General features: G+C 55.1%; 2 protein-coding genes across 8 annotated transcripts; both read left to right on the top strand.

Moving 5' to 3' along the window:
• Positions 1–493: 493 nt before the first annotated feature.
• PPM1N (protein phosphatase, Mg2+/Mn2+ dependent 1N (putative)) lies at positions 494–4,110 on the top strand. 2 transcript variants are annotated; one of them, XM_032612094.1, is made up of 5 exons: positions 494–1,900; positions 2,504–2,621; positions 2,704–2,809; positions 2,894–2,954; positions 3,628–4,110. In XM_032612094.1, exons 1-5 carry the CDS (start codon positions 986–988, stop codon positions 3,694–3,696), a joined length of 1,269 nt encoding a protein of 422 aa, XP_032467985.1. In that variant the 5' UTR covers positions 494–985; the 3' UTR covers positions 3,697–4,110. The 2 variants fall into 2 exon arrangements, with proteins under 2 accessions (XP_032467985.1, XP_032467986.1); XM_032612095.1 differs by having other exon boundaries at positions 2,875–2,954; positions 3,628–4,109.
• Positions 4,111–6,767: 2,657 nt separating this feature from the next.
• VASP (vasodilator stimulated phosphoprotein) lies at positions 6,768–19,960 on the top strand. Of its 6 annotated transcripts, none has more exons than XM_032612102.1 (14): positions 6,769–7,109; positions 10,616–10,702; positions 13,898–14,069; positions 14,142–14,307; positions 15,327–15,423; positions 16,078–16,127; positions 16,247–16,476; positions 16,622–16,722; positions 17,245–17,296; positions 17,847–17,883; positions 18,108–18,153; positions 18,307–18,397; positions 18,933–18,990; positions 19,115–19,960. In XM_032612102.1, exons 3-14 carry the CDS (start codon positions 13,932–13,934, stop codon positions 19,150–19,152), a joined length of 1,104 nt encoding a protein of 367 aa, XP_032467993.1. In that variant the 5' UTR covers positions 6,769–7,109; positions 10,616–10,702; positions 13,898–13,931; the 3' UTR covers positions 19,153–19,960. The 6 variants fall into 6 exon arrangements, with proteins under 6 accessions (XP_032467991.1, XP_032467993.1, XP_032467992.1 ...); XM_032612101.1 differs by lacking the exon at positions 10,616–10,702 and adding an exon at positions 10,517–10,578; XM_032612100.1 differs by lacking the exon at positions 10,616–10,702 and having other exon boundaries at positions 6,768–7,109; positions 16,625–16,722; positions 17,850–17,883.
• The last annotated feature ends 127 nt before the right edge of the window (positions 19,961–20,087 follow it).

Here is a 20,087-nt window from a genome sequence, read left to right as displayed (position 1 = left end):
GGGCGGGGCTAGGACCGTAGGCTACCTGTCGAGAAGGCCTGGAAGGCGGTCTGAAGGGCGGGGTCTAGACAGAAGAGGGCGGGGCCTTTAGGGGGAGAGAAGCGGGACCGAGGGTAGCGTGAGGGGCTCCGGGAAATGATGATGAAGGAGCCTAGGCGGAGAGAGGATGGGGGCGTGGACCTCAGAGTGGGTTGGGGTGGAGCTAGAGGTGGCATTGAGGGGAGGGTATAAAGATTTTACCGCTGAGAGGTAGAGGTATAAGCCTAGATTCTCAATGGGAGTGGGAAAGGGGGCGGGGAGAAACTACTCGGAAAGTTTTGAGACAAGGGGAGGAACTCAGACTTGGGGAGGTTTAAGCCAATTTAGAATTGTTCAGAGTTGGGTGGGGTCAGTCCGAGACTGAGGAGCCAGAGGCGTGGCCTAGAGGGAATAGGGCAGAACAATCAAGGGTGGTGGTGCTGCCCAGAAGGTGAGCTGAACCTGGAGTGAGGCGAGGAGAGGGGAGGGGTCGAAGTAACAAAATTAAGCATTTAAAGCTTTTGAAACCCGGATGGGACCACTGATGTGGGCAGCGATTGAACAGAGTCGGGCTGGGCAGCCGAAGCCGAGTGTTGTGTTGAGAAAACGGATTCTAGAGATTGTTTCCTTGTAACACTGTTTACTTCTGTGACTCAGTTTCCTCTTCGGTAAATTGGAGATGATGATGTATAACAGTGTGTAGCTCATGGTAAATGCTAGTTTGGTACTATTATCCTTTTTCCCTGACCCAAACCCCAACCCTCACTTTGAAAATGAGGAAGAGAGGAGGACGAAGAGTTCAATCCCTTCTAGTGATTCGACTTGAGTGCAAGTCAAGGGCATAGGAAGGAGATTTAGGTGGTTTAAAATTTCACAGTGCAGAGGATTAGTGGAGGTGACGGGGGCGGGGTGGCGGGGCTGTTAGCAGGTGCAGAGGGTGGAGCTTTCCTGATCCCCAGGCTGAAGGATGGCGGCCCTTGCCCGCCTGCTGGAACGTCTCCTCTGGCCAGCTCGCAAGCAAGAGAGGGTGGAGGAGGCAGAGGAGAGGCGCAGCTCTCCCGACGGGCCTCAGTCCCTCCTGGACGCGCCGCGATGCGCCCAGCGGCCGCACGGGGGTGCGGCGGCGTCTTGGGGCTTGAGCTTCGGGGCGAGCGCAGTGCAAGGGTGGCGCGCACACATGGAGGACGCGCATTGCGCTTGGCTTGAGCTACCCGGGCTGGGCCCGGGCTGGGCTTTCTTCGCGATCCTCGACGGCCACGGTGGGACGAGAGCCGCCCTCTTCGGTGCGCGCCACCTGCCGGGCTATGTGCTCGAGGAGCTGGGCCCAGCGCCCGGCGAGCCCGAGGGCGTGTGCGAAGCACTGCGCCGCGCCTTTCTGAGCGCAGACGCACGCCTGCGCGCGCTCTGGCCCCGCGGCGAGCCGGGAGGCTCTACCGCCTTGGCGTTGCTGGTTTCCCCGCACTTTCTGTACCTGGCGCACTGCGGTGACTCCCGCGCGGTGCTGAGTCGCGCCGGCGCCGTGGCCTTCATCACCGAAGACCATCGGCCCCTCCATCCCCGGGAACGCGACCGCATCCATGACGCGGGCGGCACCATCAGCCGCCGGCGCCTCGAGGGCTCTCTGGCAGTGTCCCGAGCACTGGGAGACTTTGCCTACAAAGAGGCTCCGGGAAGGCCCCCTGAACTGCAGCTCGTTTCCGCGGAGCCTGAAGTGACCGCCCTGGCACGCCGAGCAGAGGACGAATTCATGCTCCTGGCCTCTGATGGCGTGTGGGACGCGATGTCTGGCCCTGCCCTGGCGGGACTGGTAGCGTCTCGCCTCTGCTTGGGCTTGGCCCCACAGCTTCTCTGCGCGCAGCTGTTGGACACGTGTCTTTGCAAGGTCCTGGGGGCGGGGCTTGAGATCTTAGAGGGAAGAACCTAAGGGATTTAGTGGGGAGGAGCTTTGATGCAGAGGCGAGAGTAAAACTAGAAAAGGAGAGGTGGGACTCCAAATAGGGGACGGGGCATGCTGGAACGGGGCAGGGCCAAAATGTGCAGGGAGCGGAGACTGAGGGAAGCCTTGAGACAATACGGAAGAGTTGTAGTTCTCGATAGATAAGTGGGAGGGATTTACGAGAAAGGGCGTGGCTTTTGGAATGGGACAGCCCTTAGACCTAAAGATGGGTCCTGAGGTGTGACTAGCGGCAGAAGGAAGAACAGCTCAACAGCAGAGTGGGAGGAGCTTTGGAAAAGGGAAGTGGCTCTGTTTAATAGGGTGGTGCTAGGACAGTGAGAGGGCGTGGTCTAAGGAATTGGTCCTTGTGAGAGGCCTGGTTTAGACTGACAGAAGGGAGGGACTTTAGAGATATGGGCATAACCAGATTGGGAAGGGGGCACTAGAGCAAGGGGGAGTGTTGGGAAACTCTGTTTCCTAGGGCATGGAGCCCTGTGCTGGGGCATTCAACCGTGTTCCACCAGGCTCTCTTTTCTCTGCCTTCTCCAGGGAAGCCTGGACAACATGACCTGCATCCTGGTCTGCTTCCCGGGGGCCCCCAGGCCTTGTGAGGAGGCCATCAGGAAGGAGCTAGTGCTGGATGCAGCCCTGGGACGCAGGGTTGCAGGTGAGCAGGTGCCAGGAGCCCGGCGGAAGGGGTGGTCAGCAAGCAGGGTAACTAACTCTCACAATCCTTGCCTCCTTTTCAGAGCTGTGTGCCTTTGGCCAGGAGCCCCCCAGCTTGAACACAGTTTTCAGGACTCTGGCCTCTGAGGACATCCCGGATTTACCTCCTGGGGGAGGGCTCCACTGCAAGTGAGTTGGGGTGGGGTGGGGTGGAATGGGAGGATGGGTGGTAGGAGGAGGGTCCCCTCCTGAAGGCCTTCCTTTGCTCTCCAGGGCCACAGTCATCGCTGACGCTTACTCTCAGTTCTGCCAGGCCTCAGGAGAGCGCTGGGTGGTAAGGACCCTGCGTTCTTGAATGTTTCTCTTAGAAGCATGTAATTCAGCACCCCCCCCATGCCACCTCTTTAAGTGATGGGGAAACTGAGGCCAGAGGGGACAGGAACTTACCTGATATAGTAATAAATTCTCACACCTGGTCCTGTGCTAGGCATGATGGTTGGTGGGGGGGGGAGCGGGTGGTGGTGATGCAGAAGCATGTAATTGAAGAGTACAGGGACTTAAGGCATGACTGCCTCCAGTTGTCAGATGATGTCATCAGGAACTGTCTTAGTTTTCCTTTCTCTGAGTTGGCTTCATTCCCAGGCAGGGTCTCCACATGAGGTAGCAGAGAGTTGCTGCTCCATCCCAGAAGCCTAACATCCCCAGTGGGGAGAGCATGCCAGTTTCCCAGTAGTTGCAGCCGTGCTTCCAGAGCTGGTTCTCATTGGCCACACTGGGTCATGTGCCTGACCAGTCTCTGTGTCTCTGATTGGCCGGGCTGGGGTCACAGGCCCATCCTCTAGCGCTTGGCCTTGGGGTCCACTCCACCCCAAACTGAGGAAATGAGAGATAGGGAATGCTGGTTCCTCAAAGGAAAAATAGGAGTGGTGCTTCCAGAATACAGGGGAGTAAATGCTGAGGGGCAAGAAGGGGTTCCTATTCACCATCTTCCACATTTTGTGTTACAGATGGGACAGAATGGGGCTGAGAAGCCCACTGGCACCCATTCAAGCTCTGCCTTGGACTTGGAGGCCTGACAGCTGTCATCCTTTAGGGACCCTCTGCCCAGCTGGGGCCTCAATGGAATTAAGGAAGAAAACTCCCCTTCCCCTGCTATGCAGACTAGCGGAAGGAAGAGAAACCAATGGAGGAACCCCAGAATGTTTATTTCCCTTTCTCCTACTTCCCTCTCATAAGACAGTCTTATGAGAGAGGGGAAATTCCACCCACCAGCTAGACCCAAAAAAAAAACTCAAAAAAACCCCAAACCTCAAAACCCCAAAACCAAATGTCTTTGAAATATTTCGAGCTGAATGGACCCTGAAAATCACCCAGTTCAATAACCTTCTCTTCCCTTCCTATTTTCATCTGTTTGGAGGGGAGGTAGGGGAAAGTTTTTACAATTAAATTTTAATTACATAATTCAAAATACATTTTTCTTGTGGAAAAAATCCCGCACACATGGTTTGCCCAGTCATTTGGCAAATACGTATGGGGCATCTGCTATGTGCAAGGCCCTGCTCAGGCCATCAACCTGGCAGACCCACTGAGGTTCCTGCCCCCAGAAACTCCTAGTGTGTGGGGTGGAGTGGGGGGGGACAGCAAACAAGCGAACCCATAAATAAGGTCATCTCAGACACTGACAAGTGTCTCAAGGAAAATGAAGCTGGGGGACGTGATAAGAAAATGTCTTAGGGGAGCTATGCTGGGTGTTTTACATTGTTATTTTTTGAATGGGTGGAAGTTCACTTGGTTTGAAATTCAAAGGGCACAAAACGGTATACAATGAAGTCTCTCTCCATCCCTCACCCACTGCCACCACCTGGGGATGGTTGCTTTAGACGGGGGTCAGTGAAGACCTCTGAGGAGGGGACAACTGAGCAGGAACCTAACAGAGAACTCGCCAGCCATGCCAAAACCCCAGGGAAGAGGGTCCCAAGGCAGAAGGAACAGCCAGTGTGAAAGCCTAGAGGCAGGACTGAACTCAGCATTTTCAAGATGAGGCTTGAGATTATGACCATCAGACTCTCCACGATCCCATTCTGTGTCCTACTGGTAACCCCTGCAGTGAGTTTGGAGTGGATTTTTCAAGACCTTTATTGGGCATGTACACACATGTATATGGTACCTTAGGTGTCTCCTTGATTTTTTTCATACCCTATGTATCATTTGGCAATTTATTTCCTTTTACTCAATAATGTGTTGGAAACTTCTTTCATGCCACTCACACACCTCACTCTTTTTAGCTGCTACTCAGCACTTCAAACAAGAGACGTGCAATGGTTTCACCATCCGTCATCCTCTTGATGGGTATTTAGGTTGTTTCCAATTTCTTGCCCTTATGTCACTGCTGCCGTAAAGATCCTTGATCAGGCTCCTGTGTACATATGCAAGAGTTTCTCTAGTGCAGGGGTCTTGCTACCTCTTTTGTACAGCACTTGAGCTAAGAATGGTTTTTACATTTTTAAAGGGCTGTAAAAAAATATGCAAAAGAGGCCCTATGTTTAATATGCCTAAAGTATTTACCATTTGGACATTTATAGAAAAAGTTTGCTGACTATAGTGTAGGTGGCACACAGAAGCACCACCCCTCCCATTTCACAGATGGGAAAGCTGAGACCCAGAGAGGAGAAAGGACTTGCCCATGGTCACACAGAACTGGGGTTTTCATGCAGTTGGATAAATGTAAATGTGTGTTGAGCTGCTGTTCTGGGCCTGGCTGGGTTAGCAAGGCTCAGAAATTGATTAAGTCTACCTCTGTCCCCAAAGAACTCAGTCTGAGGAGACACACAGAAAAACAATTATAACCTACCATAGATCAGGGTTCAAGGTTTCCCAGAGTGGGGTGGATAAGGGGAGAGGATTACTCCATTCTTCAGAGAAGAATTAATGTCAGAGCATGGCCTAGAAGAATGAGGTGAAGGAGATCAGGACAGCACCCAGCAGCAGATTCCTCTTGGAAAAATAAAGCCTGGGAATCTTGATTCCCTCACCTAGTCAGCTGGGCCCCAAGAGTTGTTTTACACTCATACCTTGCACCACTGGAGTCCTGGTGGCTCAGGCAAGAGGGCTATACCCCAGATTTACTTCCTGCCTCCAGGCCTCAATTTATCCATTTCTAAATGTCGAACTGATTCCCCAGGTTCCTGCCCCAGCCTAAGGCACCTTACCCAGGCCAGGTGGCGCTCTACGAGAGGGGCGTGAACATATTGGTGACGTCACGTAAGGCGGAGTCTGCAGGACCAGTGGCGGAAGCCTGGGAGGGTGTTGGGACTCAGCCCGAATCTGGCGCGTGGGGGGAGGGGGCTCCCGGGAGCCGGCATAGGGAGGGTCCCCCACCTCCGTTCCCTCGGATTGCTGGATGATCCCACCATCCTCCGCAGACGAAACTGAGTCACGGCGGGGCGTGCGTGGAGAGGGGACAAGGGGCCTTATTCACACAGGGACTGGGAGTCCCATTCCCACCGAGGTCCAGCGCCGCACACACACACCCCATAACCCCCCCCCCCCCCCCCCTCGCCCCACACACACCCTGCGGCTGTGAGTCAGCGGCCAGCCGCGCCCCCTCGGCCCACTTCCTCCTCACCTTCCCAGGGCGGGCAGAGTGGGGGGGTGGGCAGTGAGAGGGGTGGGCCCCCTCCCCACCCATTCCGCTCTTAGGCGGGGGAGGGGGTTCGCCCCTTAGTAATCCCTCATAAACTGGTGGAGAGAGACCGTTGAGGGCTCCGAAGGCAGGATTTAAGGGACAAAATTTGAGAGAATCTATACTTGACCAGAAGGTCCTCTTCGCCCCCCAAACTGAGTAGAATGTAAAGAAATGGAGAAGTCGATGGGGAGGGTGAGAAGAACTTGTGCCCCCATTGATATTCCCCTAAGAATTTCCATCGTGGGAGAGAACGAAGGATCAAGGAAGGATCCCTTCCCCTCCATCAAACTTCCCCTCTAATTTGGGGGGGTGACCCCCAGAGTGTAGCGCTATGCAGTAACGTTGGGGAAGAGGGAAATAGCGGAAGTCTAAGGTTCCGCATTGCCCTTTTAAGCGCCCTCCACCCCCCTCAACCTCACCGCCTTGAGGTCCGCGGCCCCTTTAAGGCGCAGGGCATTATGGGTGCGGGGAGTGGAATTTTGGAACGAAATGTAGCGAAGAGAAGTACAGTAGTAAGAGTAACATTGTAGCCGCCGCCGGCCGAGTGGGCGCGCCGGGGAGGGGACGCCGCACCCCCTTTCTGCTGCCGGGACCCCCGATCAGAGCCCCCGAGAGAGGAGGTGCCCGAGGACCCGCCCCGGCCCTGTCCACGTTCCCCCCAGGAAGCCGGACTCTATGGGGCGGGACCCTGGGGGAGACTGAGCAGAACCTGGAGCCAGCCCTGAACCCCTGAACCTCAAGCCAGGGGCGCCCCGGGACCACCTACCCCGTGGGCGCTCCGCCCGCCCGCCGAGCAGCCATGAGGTGAGTCTCGAACTGCCTTCAGACCCTTCCCTGCCCGGCGCGAGCTCCCGCCCCGCCTTTGTCCCCCTCCCCCCAGCTTGCTCCGGGCTGGTATTTGGGGACTGGGCACTGGGAGCCTCGGATTTGAGGCCGAGCCCCCTTTGACGAGCTCCAAATACTGACCACTTCCCCTTGACTCTCAAGGCTCCGCGTGGTGCCGGTGAGGTTCTCCCGGGAGCCCTTAGATTTGGGGGCGCTCCAAGGACTCCCGAATTTTTAAAAGACTTTTTCAGAGGACCTTCAAGTTGGCAAATACTCCCCGCAGGGAGGCTAGGATTTAGGCAGGGCTCAGACTCCCTCCAAATCTCAACCCGGCTCCTAGAGAGATTGTGGGGGGCCGGTTTGGGGGTCCCTGGGACCTGGAAGAGAGGTTGAGACGTAGACTTTGGTTTTCGGGGGTCCCCTTTTACGTGGCGCTGGAAAAAGTCTTCCCAAGAGCGACCTTGCTCCTTAACTTCGGGGTTACTTAACCCCTTAAATTTGGGGGGCTCATCCTTCTGTGGAGGAGGTTGGTGTGGAGGGATCCACGGACCCAGACGCAGCCTCCAGGGTCTGGCTGGGACTCCCCTCCCCCGCCGCTCCCCACCCACAATTTGCTTAAAACAGGCTGTGCCTAGGACCGAGCGAGCGCTCTGGGCCGAGGGCGGCTCCCCGGCTCCGGGCCAGAAGGGCGGCCCCTCTCCCCAACCTGCACGGCCCTGGGGAGGGAGGGGGCGCGGCAGCTGGGGGAAGGGGGGCCTTTGTCTTCCTGACTCACCTGTCGAGACAGCTGGTGTGGGGAGGGGCCGGCAAAGAGCGCCGTGGGCCGGCTGCTTTCCCCACCACGGCGCCTCCCCCTTCTCTCAACACCGCCCCCCCCTTCCCCAGCAGTCCCGAGTTGTGCGGTTGGAGGAGGGGGCGTTGCAAAGCGTCAAGGTCATAGCCCTCTCTCCAAGGGACCCAGGCTTCCCAGAGAGTTCCAGCTATCTTCCCAGGAATTTAATCCTAGGGGCTGGGGGCCGAAGGGACCCCAGGGATTTTGTCTTTCCCGGGCCTCCCTCAAAACTCCTGGGCTCACCTGAGGGCGGGGCCCGTGCGGCTGGGGGACCCGACTAGCCCCCCCTTATTCTCCCTTTCCCCGGGCCCCCCATAATCTCTCCCTTGAGGCCTGAGCCTGACAATACTATCTCCCTTCCTCTACGCTGTCAGGGACTTCCTGCCCCAAAGCCCCCAGCTCGAGGGGGAGGCCCCTGGGGGCGGCTGGGGATTAACCCCCTGGCGCCCACATCCTCCCACATTCCCCATACCCCTGCCCTCTGACATAGGGTGGCATTCCTTTTTACGGTCAGTAGAGGATCCCCCTCGGACATTTGTTCCTTCTGCTGTAAAGGGATTGCTGGAAAATTTGGAGCAAGGGGGCACCCACAGACACCCACAAGACTTCCTGCCTACCCTTTCCCCCATTATAGCAACATCCCTTCAAGGTCTGCCCCGGGAGAGGGGGCGGTTTTCGGGAGTCAGGCTCTCTTCCTTCACCTTCTTCCTGGTGGGGCTCTCCTCTCCCACCGCCCCCCAGCCCCGCCCCTTGCCTACCCCCGACCCCGCCGCGTTTCCGGTCCCAGGCACGGTGGAAGGCGGATGGCGGATGTCCGAGTTAGTGCTGCCTCACTCGCTGAGACCGTAAAAGGGCAGGAGCAATGTCTGGGCCAGCCTCCCCGCCCCCAGTCCCCGAGGCCCTGGCCCTCCCACAAGGCCCCCCTACTGCTGGCCACGACCAAACCTCCCACCTCCTGGGAGGTGGGCAGAAGTCGAGCTGATGCCTGTCTCACCAGAGAGTTACTCCCACCTCCTGAGGGGTCTTCCCTTCTGATGGCCACACCCGACTTACTGGGCTGTGCCCCTTCTCCCAGGACAGCTAGGAAGGATTCAGAAAGACCCGTGGCCTTGTCTGGGGGCAGCTGGGGAAACTGAGGCTCAAAGAGAGAAAGGCCTGGCCCAAGATCCCTCAGAAATTCCTAAGCAGTATTGAGGGAGGGGAGGGGGCTGGAATCCTCAGACTTCTGGCTGATTTGGCTGGGGACAGTCTTGGGGGCAGTTGGAAGAGAGGATGTTAAGATGGAAAATTACAAGATACAGTTCCTTTTCTCCCAGTTTGACAAATATTTGTTGAGTGTCTGCTGTGTCCGGGACTCTGAGCTGGAATTCTGGGAAGTGGGGCAGAGGTCTGAGAATCTCAGGGCAGAAGGGACTCAAGAAGTGTGTGGTTCATTTCTTTCCTCTTCCAATAATAGTAATTATTATTGTTGTTTTTATTTTTTTTTAAATAATGAGAGACCATTTGATCAAGCATCTACTTTGTGCCAGGCACTGTACTAGGTGCCTGATTCAATTTAATCCTCACAACAATTCTAAGAGATTGATACTGTTAGAACCGTCCCCCTTCCCCAGATGGGAAAACTGAGGCACAGAGAAATTAAGCAAATTGCCTATTAAAGTCAGATTGGAAGTGGGCAAGCCTGAATTTGAACCCAGGCCTCTTTCCAGAGTATTATACTATTAGAGAAAAAGGAAAATCAAACCTTTAGTGGCCTTAAAAAAAAAAAAATAATACAAGTAACGTGCTTTCACGGTACAAACACTTACGATAATGATGATAAACAAAAAGGAGCCCAGTTACCTTCCTAATCACTTATGGGGAACTGAGGCCTGTCAGGGAGGAAGGACTAGAGTGAACCCATACAAGCCCTGCAGACCCTACATCTGAGTTTCTATCCAGGGTTTCTTCAAAGATTTGTAGTTTGGAAAAGTTGTGTGTGCCTGGGGCTTTGGGGGGTAGATCACAAGTTTTGCGGTTTAAGGGGCTATAGGATGAAGGGGTGAAAGGAAGGGCAAGCCTCTAATATGGAAGGTTTGAGTAAACTAGAGTGACTATGTTTGATTGCCTCCCGTGATGAGAAGCTCTCTCCCTCCTATATTGCCTCTCAGCTCCCTCATATGAATCCTCTGCCAAATTCCAAGTCCTGTGCTTAGGGCTTTTTAAAATCTCTTTCAATCCTTACCAAACCCCAGTGAGTTACAGTTTCCAGGGCTGGAAACTGAGGTTCAGAGACGGGAAGCCACACAGTGAGGGGGTGACTTGAACCTTCTTTTATCTACCACATGCTAGAGTTTACCAGAATGGGAGGACTTGTGGGAGAGTTCTGGGCTGGTTGGGGATTAAGGCTCTCATGTCAAATTGAGGGTATGAGACCCCAGAGACCACTGGAATTAGGCAGACCCCATTTCCATCTCACTCCCTGCTTCCTGGCTGTGGGATTTTTCCATTCTAGCTTTTTGCCTAGTTTATAGTTTTATTTTTTGAACTTAAGTAATGAATTCATTTTTTATAGGTAATACCAGCCCGTGTTAAAACAAAATGAAAAGAAAAGTCATAATCAAGCAATTCAAGAAGGTAAACGGTACAAAATGTCCACTTCCTGCCTCCTCAGGCCCCCAGGTCCCCAGTGCCTCAGAGGCAGCCACGGTTAGTCACCTGAGAAGCAGCTTCTGCATATATCACCACTCTGTGTGCAGAGGTATTTATATCCTCCCCACCTTTTCTTTTTTTAAAAAAAAATACTTCTGATACACACTTTATACCTTGCCTTAGAAAAAAAAAAAAATCAGCTTAGCTGTTTTCTCATCTTTAAATGAGGTTAAGAACATTGTGGGGGGGTGGTGGTGGTGGGGAACTTGGGTTCAAATATGAGCCCCTCTGCTTGTTTGCTGCGCGACCTGGGATAACTGTCTTCACCTCTCTGTGGCCACAGTTCCTCATCTGTAAAAAGGGTGAGCACCAGAGTCCATCTCATGAGGTCATTGCAAGGTTCACTGTGGAACTTGCAGCTCAGTACCCTAGAACAATGTCTGGTACACAGGCTAACCGATAAATATCAGCTGCCATTGTTAAAAACTTTTCCTTTTTTATAGATGGCTAATTTAACAACTCTTGGATACCTACTATGTCCTAGGCATGATTCTAGGTTCCGAGGACACAGCAGAAAGGACAAAACAGAAAGGACAAAAATCCCTGCCCTCATGGTCCTGACCTTTTGGTAGGGGAGACAGGGATCTGTCAGGCAGGGATCAGGTGCTATGAAACCTGGGACATGCAATGAGAGGGAGAGGAGCTTTTCCAGATAGTGTAGTCAGGGAGGGCTTCTTGGAAGAGGTGTCGGCTAAGTGGCGACCTGAAGGAGGTGAAAATCCAGGATGAGGGAGAACAAGAGCACCAGCCTGCGGTAGGAATGTGTCTGGCACGTTGAAGGAGCAGCGCGGAGGCCAGTGGGGCTGGAACAGCAAGCCGGGGGGAAGGAAGGGATGAGATCAGAGATCACACAGATCACGAAGGCCCTGGAGAGAACTTGGCCAGAATAAAAATTCTGTGGGAGCTGCCACGGGAGCTTCCAAGAAGAGGAGGGGTACGATCTGACTTGTGTTTTAACAGGATCCTTTTGCTATAATGGGGACACCACAGCCTGGAGAGGGACAAGACCAGTCTGGGGTCATTCTGCAGACATCCAGCTCTCTGGCCAGTCCAGAGACTCAGCAGGGCAGGGTCGCTTGGGAGAGCAAAGTGCAGCCAGGGTTGGGTAGCAACGAAGGCCCGGGGCACCTGGGCAGAGTCTGCCCTGGGTGTGGGTGGCAGGTGTGGGCGAGGCCTTATCCCTGCCCTTCAAGGGGCAGTGGAAGCCAGAAAGAGCCCCTGAGGCTGCACTTGTCTGGAAACAGCACCTGGTGTTTGGGTAGGGCCTACACAGTCCCCGGTGGTTAAGATTGTGGACTTGGGAGCCAGGTGGCTTGGGTTCAAACCCTTGCTGTGCTACTTACTAGCTGTGTGACCACAGGCGAGTCACGCAACCTTTCTGGGCCTCTGTTTGTAGCCCTTGCAGAATGAGGATGAAATAGCCCATCTAGAAGGGCTGCAGTGAGAATAAAATGAGAGACTCTGAGGAAAGGGCTTAGGGCATCTGAGCAGCTGAAGTGCCTGATAAGAGGGAGGTGCCCCAATTATGTAAACCTGGGGGGAGGGTCTGGGGCCTCAGCTTCCTGGCCTAGGAACCCGGATCTGGGTTTGCTGAGGGGCTTTCCCTGCCTTGTCTTTTACAGCGTCAGTGTTATGCACCAGCCCCCAGCCCTGGTAGAGACAGAGCCATTGTGGGGTATAATTTCTCTCCCCGGAAACCTCTGACCACCAACTTCTTCTTTTCAGGAAAAAGTCCGGTGGGGGTGGGGACCATCGCTTCCCCCTGGTTTGTGTGTGACCTTGGGCAAGTCACTTCCTGTCTGGGAGCCTGAGTTTCCCCACTGGGGGAGGAGGGCATTGAACCTCCCCAGAAGGACTGGTAGCGGGTGGGAGGGATGTGGCTGTCCAGGGACCCAGTGGTACCTGTGCAGGGTGCCCGTGGAAAGGATGCTGACAGTTACTCAGCACTCAGTACATGCCAAGCACTTTACATGTCCAGACTCATCTACTTCTCCCACTGCCCTGGGGGAGGTGGGGTCTGTCATTTCCCCAGTCTGCAGGCAAGGAAGATGCCTTCTCTCATGTGGGAAGGCTGCTTGCCTGAGTCATATGGAGTAGGTGGCCCAACGGGGATTTGAACCTACATCTGTGGATATCAGATCCTGAACCCTGAACCAGTTTACTGACCCCCCTCCCCACAAGGCTAAGTCAGATGTCACCTCCTCCAGGAAGTCTCTGATCCCCAGGCTGGGGCAGGCACTCCTTCTGGGCACCCCAGGCCTGGTCTTGGATTATCACTATCTGCGGACAGGACACACCACTGTGCTGCTCTCCTGCCCTGGAGGGTGGGGCCGGGGCTGTCTGGGTCCCTGCCTGACACGGAGCAGTGAGTGTCCACTGATGGCCGTTGGCGCCAGGGGGGCCGGAGGGATGGGGTTGGCAGCGGGGAGTGGAAGAGCCTGGGATCTAGCCTTGGTCCCCAACTTGCTGCAAGCCTCACCTTCCTCCTCCAGAGTGGGGAGAGGTGGTTGGGGGAAGGGGGGGCTCCGAGCACCACAGTGGAGATGGGGAAACTGAGGCTCCAAGGGAACCAGGCAGGGGCTGATTCCCAGCACTGCCCAGAGCTCCTGCCCCGCCCCTTCCGTCCGCTTCTGCCGGGCCCCCTCCTCCAGCTGTCACTCTGCATCTCTCTGACTGCCTCAGTCTCTCTGTCCATCTCTTTGTCTTTCTCCATCTGCCTGTATCTCCATTTCTGTATCTTCCTCTGCTCCCTGCCTTTCCATCTGTTTTCCCCCACTACTCCTCTGTCTGTCTGTCTTTCAGTCTGTCTCCGCTACGTCAGTCTGATTCCTTTCTCAGCTCTCTCTCTGCATCAGTCTGTATGTTTGTCTCTTCCAGTCTGTCTGACTCTTCCTCTTCCTGTCTTCTTTCCCCCCATCTGACTGTCTGTCTCTTTCCTTGTCTGTCTCACATCCCCTGTTTGTCTCTTTGTCTGACTCTCCCAGTCTGTCTGTCTGTCTATCCCGTCTGTCTTTTCTCTCCTAGTCTCCCTGTCTGGGCCTCTTCGAGGGTCTGTCCCCAGCCCTCTCTCCCCGTCTGCCTGTCTTCCTCTGCCTCTCCATGGGTCCCTCTTCCTCTCACACCGTCTTTGTGTCTTCTACTCTCCCAGGGGGCCCCAGATGGAGAAGGTGACCGGCCCCTGGAGGGAGGGTGCCAGGCTCCCCTCAGCTAACTGGCCTCTCTCCCCTTTCCTCCCTCTGGGCAGTGAGACGGTTGTCTGCTCCAGCCGGGCCACTGTGATGCTCTATGATGACAGCAACAAGCGATGGCTGCCTGCTGGCACGGGCCCCCAGGCCTTCAGCCGCGTCCAGATCTATCACAACCCCACTGCCAACTCCTTCCGGGTGGTCGGCCGGAAGATGCAGCCAGACCAGCAGGTGAGGCTTCCCTCCCCGCCCCCTCTACCCGCTGCGCCCCACCACTCCTCACCCCCTTTCCCCCCCCGCCAGGTGGTCATCAACTGCGCCATCGTCCGGGGTGTCAAGTATAACCAGGCCACCCCCAACTTCCACCAGTGGCGTGACGCCCGCCAGGTCTGGGGCCTCAACTTCAGCAGCAAGGAGGATGCAACACAGTTTGCCGCCGGCATGGCCAGCGCCCTAGAGGCATTGGAAGGTTAGAGAGAGTGGGCAGAGGGGACCACCGAGCCCTGCCGTGTGGCCTGGGGCTGCCACTTTACCACTTGGCCTCAGTTTACTCATCTGAAAATGAGGCCAATTCACAACTTCTGTGAAGAATTATTATGAGGATTTTGTGGGTTCCTGTGTGCCCCGAGTGCACCCACGTATAAAATGCATGGTTCCTAAGAGGACATTTTGCTCCAGGAAGTTTTACACATGCACACCCCTGTGTGACCTCCCAGATCAAGACACAGATATTTCCAGCCTCCAGAAAGTTCCTTGTGCCCTTGCCCCAGGTAACCACTATACTGACTTACGTCATCATCGGTTAGTTTTCAGGCAACAGTATTAAGAAAAAACCTCCAGTTGGTATTTCTTAAACTGGAATGTGCCCACGAATCATCTAGGAGAAACGCAGATTCCGATTCAGTTGGGTTGGCCGGGGCCCGAGCCTCTGTATTTCTAACAAGCTCCCTGGTGACGCCAAGGCTCCCGGTCCATAAACAGTACACTTTGAGGAGCAAAGTGACAGCTATGCATCTGGGGTCACAAATCACCAAATGGCGGAGGTGTTTGCTTCCTGGAGCGGCTTCAGGGCTAGTGGGGAAGGGCTTGCTTGTCCGAGGCACAGAAAAATACATGGGAGCCAGAGGCCTGAGGCGGGGTGAGGAAGGGGCTCTCAGCCTTTCCTGGGTCTTCAGGTGGGGCAGTCTGAGCGGCTGTGACAGGTGCCCTAAGAGCCTGGATGCCGGAGTGGGCCTGATTTCGAGCCTTGTTCCTGCAAATTCGGGTCTGCAGGACTTGGGACAAGCGGCTCCCCTCTCCGGGCCTTTGCTGTTCCGCCTGTGACCTGGGCATCCTCCCAGCACCCACCTCACATCAGCTCAGTCAGGGGAAGCTCGTGCCGACCCCTCATCGCAGAGGCCCTGGGAGGCCCGGGAGAGCCGAGGGAACGTGCTGAGGGGTGGCGCCAGCTTCCTGGGTGACTCAGCACCCTTTACTCTCACCTTCCAGGAGGTGGGCCTCCGCCCCCGCCCACACCGCCTACAGCACCTCCCACTTGGTCTGTCCAGAACGGCCCCTCCCCAGAGGAGATGGAGCAACAGAAAAGGTGGGGCCAGTCCCTGGGTGGGGAACCTTACTGCTCCCGGAGTTGTAGATTGTTCCAGAACCCCTGACTCCTAGAGTTCAGACCTCTTCAACTTGCAGCTTTCAGAATGTTCCAACTCCCAGGGGACTAGAAATGGACCTCTTTCAGAAACCCCCCACCTCCTGGAGTTCGAAAAACTCCTGACACCCAGAGTTGCAGAACCTCCTGACCCTTCAAATCTTGGTCCCCCAGATTCCCAGAGCCCAGAATTTGGCTGTCCAGAGGATCCTGGGTGTTCCGTACTCTGGTGTTCTAAATCTTGGTCCCCCAGATTCCCAGAGCCCAGAATTTGGCTGCCCAGAGGATCCTGGGTGTTCTGTACTCTGGTGTTCTAAATCTTGGTCCCCCAGATTCCCAGAGCCCAGAATTTGGCTGTCCAGAGGATCCTGGGTGTTCTGTACTCGGGTGTTCTCGACAGTCTGATGACTGGATTGCTCGCCTCTTGCTCTCGCTCTGTCCCTGTCCTCCCCCTGCAACCCTTTCCTGGCCCCTGGGGAATGGAGGACAGGAGTGGGGCTTAGGAGCCAGCCTTGCCGGACACCTCTGAGGGGCGATCCGGGAAGTTGCTGGCCAGCCTGGGGCTCTGAGTGATGGCAGCTCGCCTTCCCTCCCCAGGCAGCAGCAGTCGGAGCTCGTGGAGCGGGAACGCAGGGTCTCCAACGCAGGTGATTGCTCGAATGGCCTCGGGGCTCGGCTGACCGCCCCAGAGGAAGGGGTGGGCCAGCCGGACAAGAGAGAATAAGGCTTCTTTCTCAGCACCCCTCCTTTTTCGTGTTTCTTACAGGAGGCCCAGCTGCTCTCCCAGCTGGGGGACCACCCCCGCCTCCAGGACCTCCCCCTCCTCCGGGTCCCCCCCCGCCCCCTGGTCTCTCCTCGGCTGGGGGGCATGGAGCAGGGGGAGGCCCACCCCCTGCGCCCCCTCTCCCCACAGCACAAGGCCCCAGTGGTGGAGGGACTGGGGCCCCCGGCCTGGCCGCAGCCATTGCCGGAGCCAAACTCAGGAAAGTCAGCAAGGTGAGGGGGCAGGCAAGGCGGGTGTGGGTTGACGGGGCCTGATATTATAATGGGATGAGGCCAGAGTTTCCTGGGAGCCTCACAGGAGGGCTGGAAGGCCAGGAGGCCCGCCTATAAAGCCCCCACCTCTTTGTAATTTCTCCAGCAGGAGGAGGCCTCAGGGGGGCCCTTGGCCCCCAAAGTTGAGAGCAGTCGAAGCACGGGCGGGGGGCTCATGGAAGAGATGAATGCCATGCTGGCCCGGAGGTGAGCCTGAGCCTGGAGCCCTCAATAGCCGCAGAAAGCCCTTGGAACACACCCCTCAGACCAGCAGTTATCACCTGGAGATTCCTGTTCAGTAGGGCCGGGTCGGGGGAGGGCTCAGATTCCCAGTTAGTTGGTTTCTTTGGGTGAAAGTTCGCCCTTTGATAGCCAGGTTTGGGATATAATGATGGGGATTGCATTCTCCTGAGATGGCTGAGGTTTGCAACCACCCAGGTAGCCTCTGGAATGTTCTAAACCCCAGAATTCTAGGACCTTAGGAGATCCTGCCTCAGAACCTGGGAACTCCGCCCTTAGAATTGTGTGACTCCCAAACGTGGGAATCGGAGAGCCCCACCCCAGTTCAAGAGCAGTACTCTCTTTGAACTTCTAAAACTAAAATTTTCTTTGCCCTGACAAATTCCAGAAGTCTGCACGCTAGAATCCACCTTTCTAGAGCTCCGGGGAAGGGAATTGAGTGGTTGAGGGAGGGCTGAAGCCATCTGTTTTTGCCTTTCTCTCTTACAGAAGGAAAGCCACACAAGTTGGGGAGAAAACCGCCAAGGATGAATCTGCCAATGTGGGTCAGGGGCTCTTCCTGCCATATACCCCTTAGGATGTACCGTTTGTGTAGGAATATCGGGGAGGGGGCTGTGACAGGGATGGGCTAGGTTTGAAGGTGGAGGAGGAAAATGAGCAGAGGTGCGGCGTCGGGGGTGGGGGGCTGGCTCATGACAGTTGCCTTTTTTTTTTTTAATTTATTAAATTTATTTATGTTTGGCTGCGTCGGGTCTTTGTTGCTGCGCGCGGGCTTTCTCTAGTTGCGGCGAACGGGGGCTACTCTTGGTTGCGGTGTGCGGGCTTCTCATTGCCGTGGCTTCTCTTGTTGCGGAGCACGGGCTCTAGGCGTGCGGGCTTCAGTAGTTGTGGCTCATGGGCTCAGTAGCTGTGGCTCGCGGGCTCTAGAGTGCAGGCCCAGTAGTTGGGGCACACGGGCCTAGTTGCTCCGTGGCACGTGGGATCTTCCCGGACCAGGGCTCAAACCCGTGTCCCCTGCATTGGCAGGTGGATTCTTAACCACTGCGCCACCAGGGAAGCCCTTGGCTCATGACAGTTTTATTTCCCACCAGCAGGAGGAGCCAGAGGCCAGAGTCCCAGCCCACAGTGGTGAGTGAGAGCCCAGTCTACAGTCTAGTCACAGGAACTAAAAGTCCCAGGATGCCCGCTTCTCACATATAACACACCTTGATGGGAGAGTTTGTACGAACAGTGCTGGGGATTGTAGTCTCCTGAGATGGTTCTTTGAACAGGGGCTGATGAGGCTCGGGGAGAAAGATTGAGGCAGGGCATTCCTTGTCCCTGATCTTTTTGATTTATTGCCTGTCCCCCAGAATCTGTGCGGAGACCCTGGGAGAAGAACAGCACAACCTTGCCAAGGTGGGCCATCAATACTGGGGCCCCACCCCCCAAAATAGTTGAATTTGCCAAATTTGTAGGGAAGAACACTGTGTGACCCCTGGAATGGGAGGCAGGGGAGGCAGACCCTCTCTCTAACCTCATTTCTGCCCCAAACCACACCAACTCTCCCAGGATGAAGTCATCTTCTTCAGTGACCACTTCCGAGGCCCAACCCTCTACGCCCAGCTCCAGTGATGAGTCAGACCTGGAGAGGGTGAAACAGGTAGCTTGGGGAAAGGACTGGGAGTGAGGTCCGGGGGATAGAAAGGAGATCTGGGTCCAGACTCTGCCACTGACCTGCCATGTGATTCTAGAAAAGGCCTTGGGAACCTCAGTTTTCCAATCTGAGAAATGGAGAGAGATTGGATCATGTCAGGGATGACACAGACACCATAACCACCTTATCCAGTGCCCATGACAGACCTTACTAATCTTATCACTGGACTCACTTCTGTTGAGTACCCAGAATCCTTTTCAGTACACTGGCCCTAGACATTTATCACCAATTGGAGGTGGCAGGAGACTGCAATGTATTTGCCAGCCTTGGTACTGGATGTTCTCCAGTACTTTCCTTCTGGCTCCAAGGATCCAGAATTCTCCCCTAGAATTCTCACTTTGTGGCCTTGCCAGTGATGTCATGGTGTGTGTGTAATAGGGGTCTTGAACCTCCTTCCTCTGGCCCCTCAGTCATTAAGAAAGGGGAGATTCACTTTTGCAAGTCCAAGTACCCTTCCTGATTGGTACCCCATCATTTTCAGGAGCTTCTGGAAGAGGTGAGGAAGGAACTACAGAAAGTGAAAGAGGAAATAATTGAAGGTGAGGTGTTTTTTTATTTTAAACATTTATTTATTTTGGAGGCATCATGTCCCTTGGAAAGCCCTGTTTTGGAAGGGAAGGGGGAAGAAGCTGTGCCCCTGACCTCTGCCCAGTTTCCTTCCAGCCTTTGTCCAGGAGCTGAGGAAGCGGGGCTCCCCCTGACCACAGGGCCCCAGAAGATCCAGTTTCTCCTTTCCGCACACGCCCTCCGCCTGTCACCCTGCTTTCCCTGCCTCAACTTGACTTGGAATTGGCTGAAGACTACACAGGAATGCGTCTTCCCCACTCCCTATCTCACTTGGAAAATTCCAAGGGGGTGTGGCTTCCCTGGCACCATGCCCACACCCATACTGGCTGCTGATTGGCTGGGGAGGCCCCCACCCTTTGCTCCCTTTGGTCCTTCCCCTCTGCCATCCTCTTGGGGCTGGTTCCTCTGCTGGGGATGTACCAATTAACCCCACAGTAAGGGGGAAGGAAGGAGGGAATTTCACATTCCCTTGTTCTAGATTCACTTTAACGCTTAATGCCTTTGAAATTTTGTTTTTTAAGAAAAAAAAGTATATATATATATTTAGGTTTGGGGGGGAGGAAATGTTTTTTCTCTTTGGTTTTGATAAAATGGGATGTGGGGAGTTTTTAAATGCTGTGCCCCTGGCTTGTCCCACTTGGGACAGCTATTTAAGGGGGGGGTTGTCCCATCAGGCTGGGGGCACCGCCCCCCACCCCAGGGACCTCCCTTCCCTCTGGCTCCTTCCCCTTTTCTATGAGGAATTAAGATGCTGTAACTTTTTAGAACCTCAGTTTTTTGGTTTTTTATTTCGGTAGGTTTTGGGGTCCAGGCCATTTTTACCCCCTGGGGAAAAAAAGATGAGGGGGAAAGGAAAAGGGGAGGAAACCTCCCCTCTCCCACCTTCACCTTTAGCTTCTTGAAAATGGGCCCCTGTGGAATAAATCTGCCAGTTTTTATAAATGCTAAGATTTCTGGAGTGATTTGAAGGGCTGCTCTCATGAGGATGGGGGTGTGTCCCTTCCTCCCCCAGTAATCTGCCTTCCCCTCACCTTCCTTCTTCCCACCCGAACCTGCCCTCAGACTCCTG

Source organism: Phocoena sinus, chromosome 19 (genome assembly GCF_008692025.1).
Source record: "Phocoena sinus isolate mPhoSin1 chromosome 19, mPhoSin1.pri, whole genome shotgun sequence".
In the NCBI taxonomy this organism is placed as follows: Eukaryota; Metazoa; Chordata; class Mammalia; order Artiodactyla; family Phocoenidae; genus Phocoena; species Phocoena sinus.
Note: the sequence above shows the minus strand (reverse complement) of the source record. Positions and strands in the feature narration are given on the sequence as shown.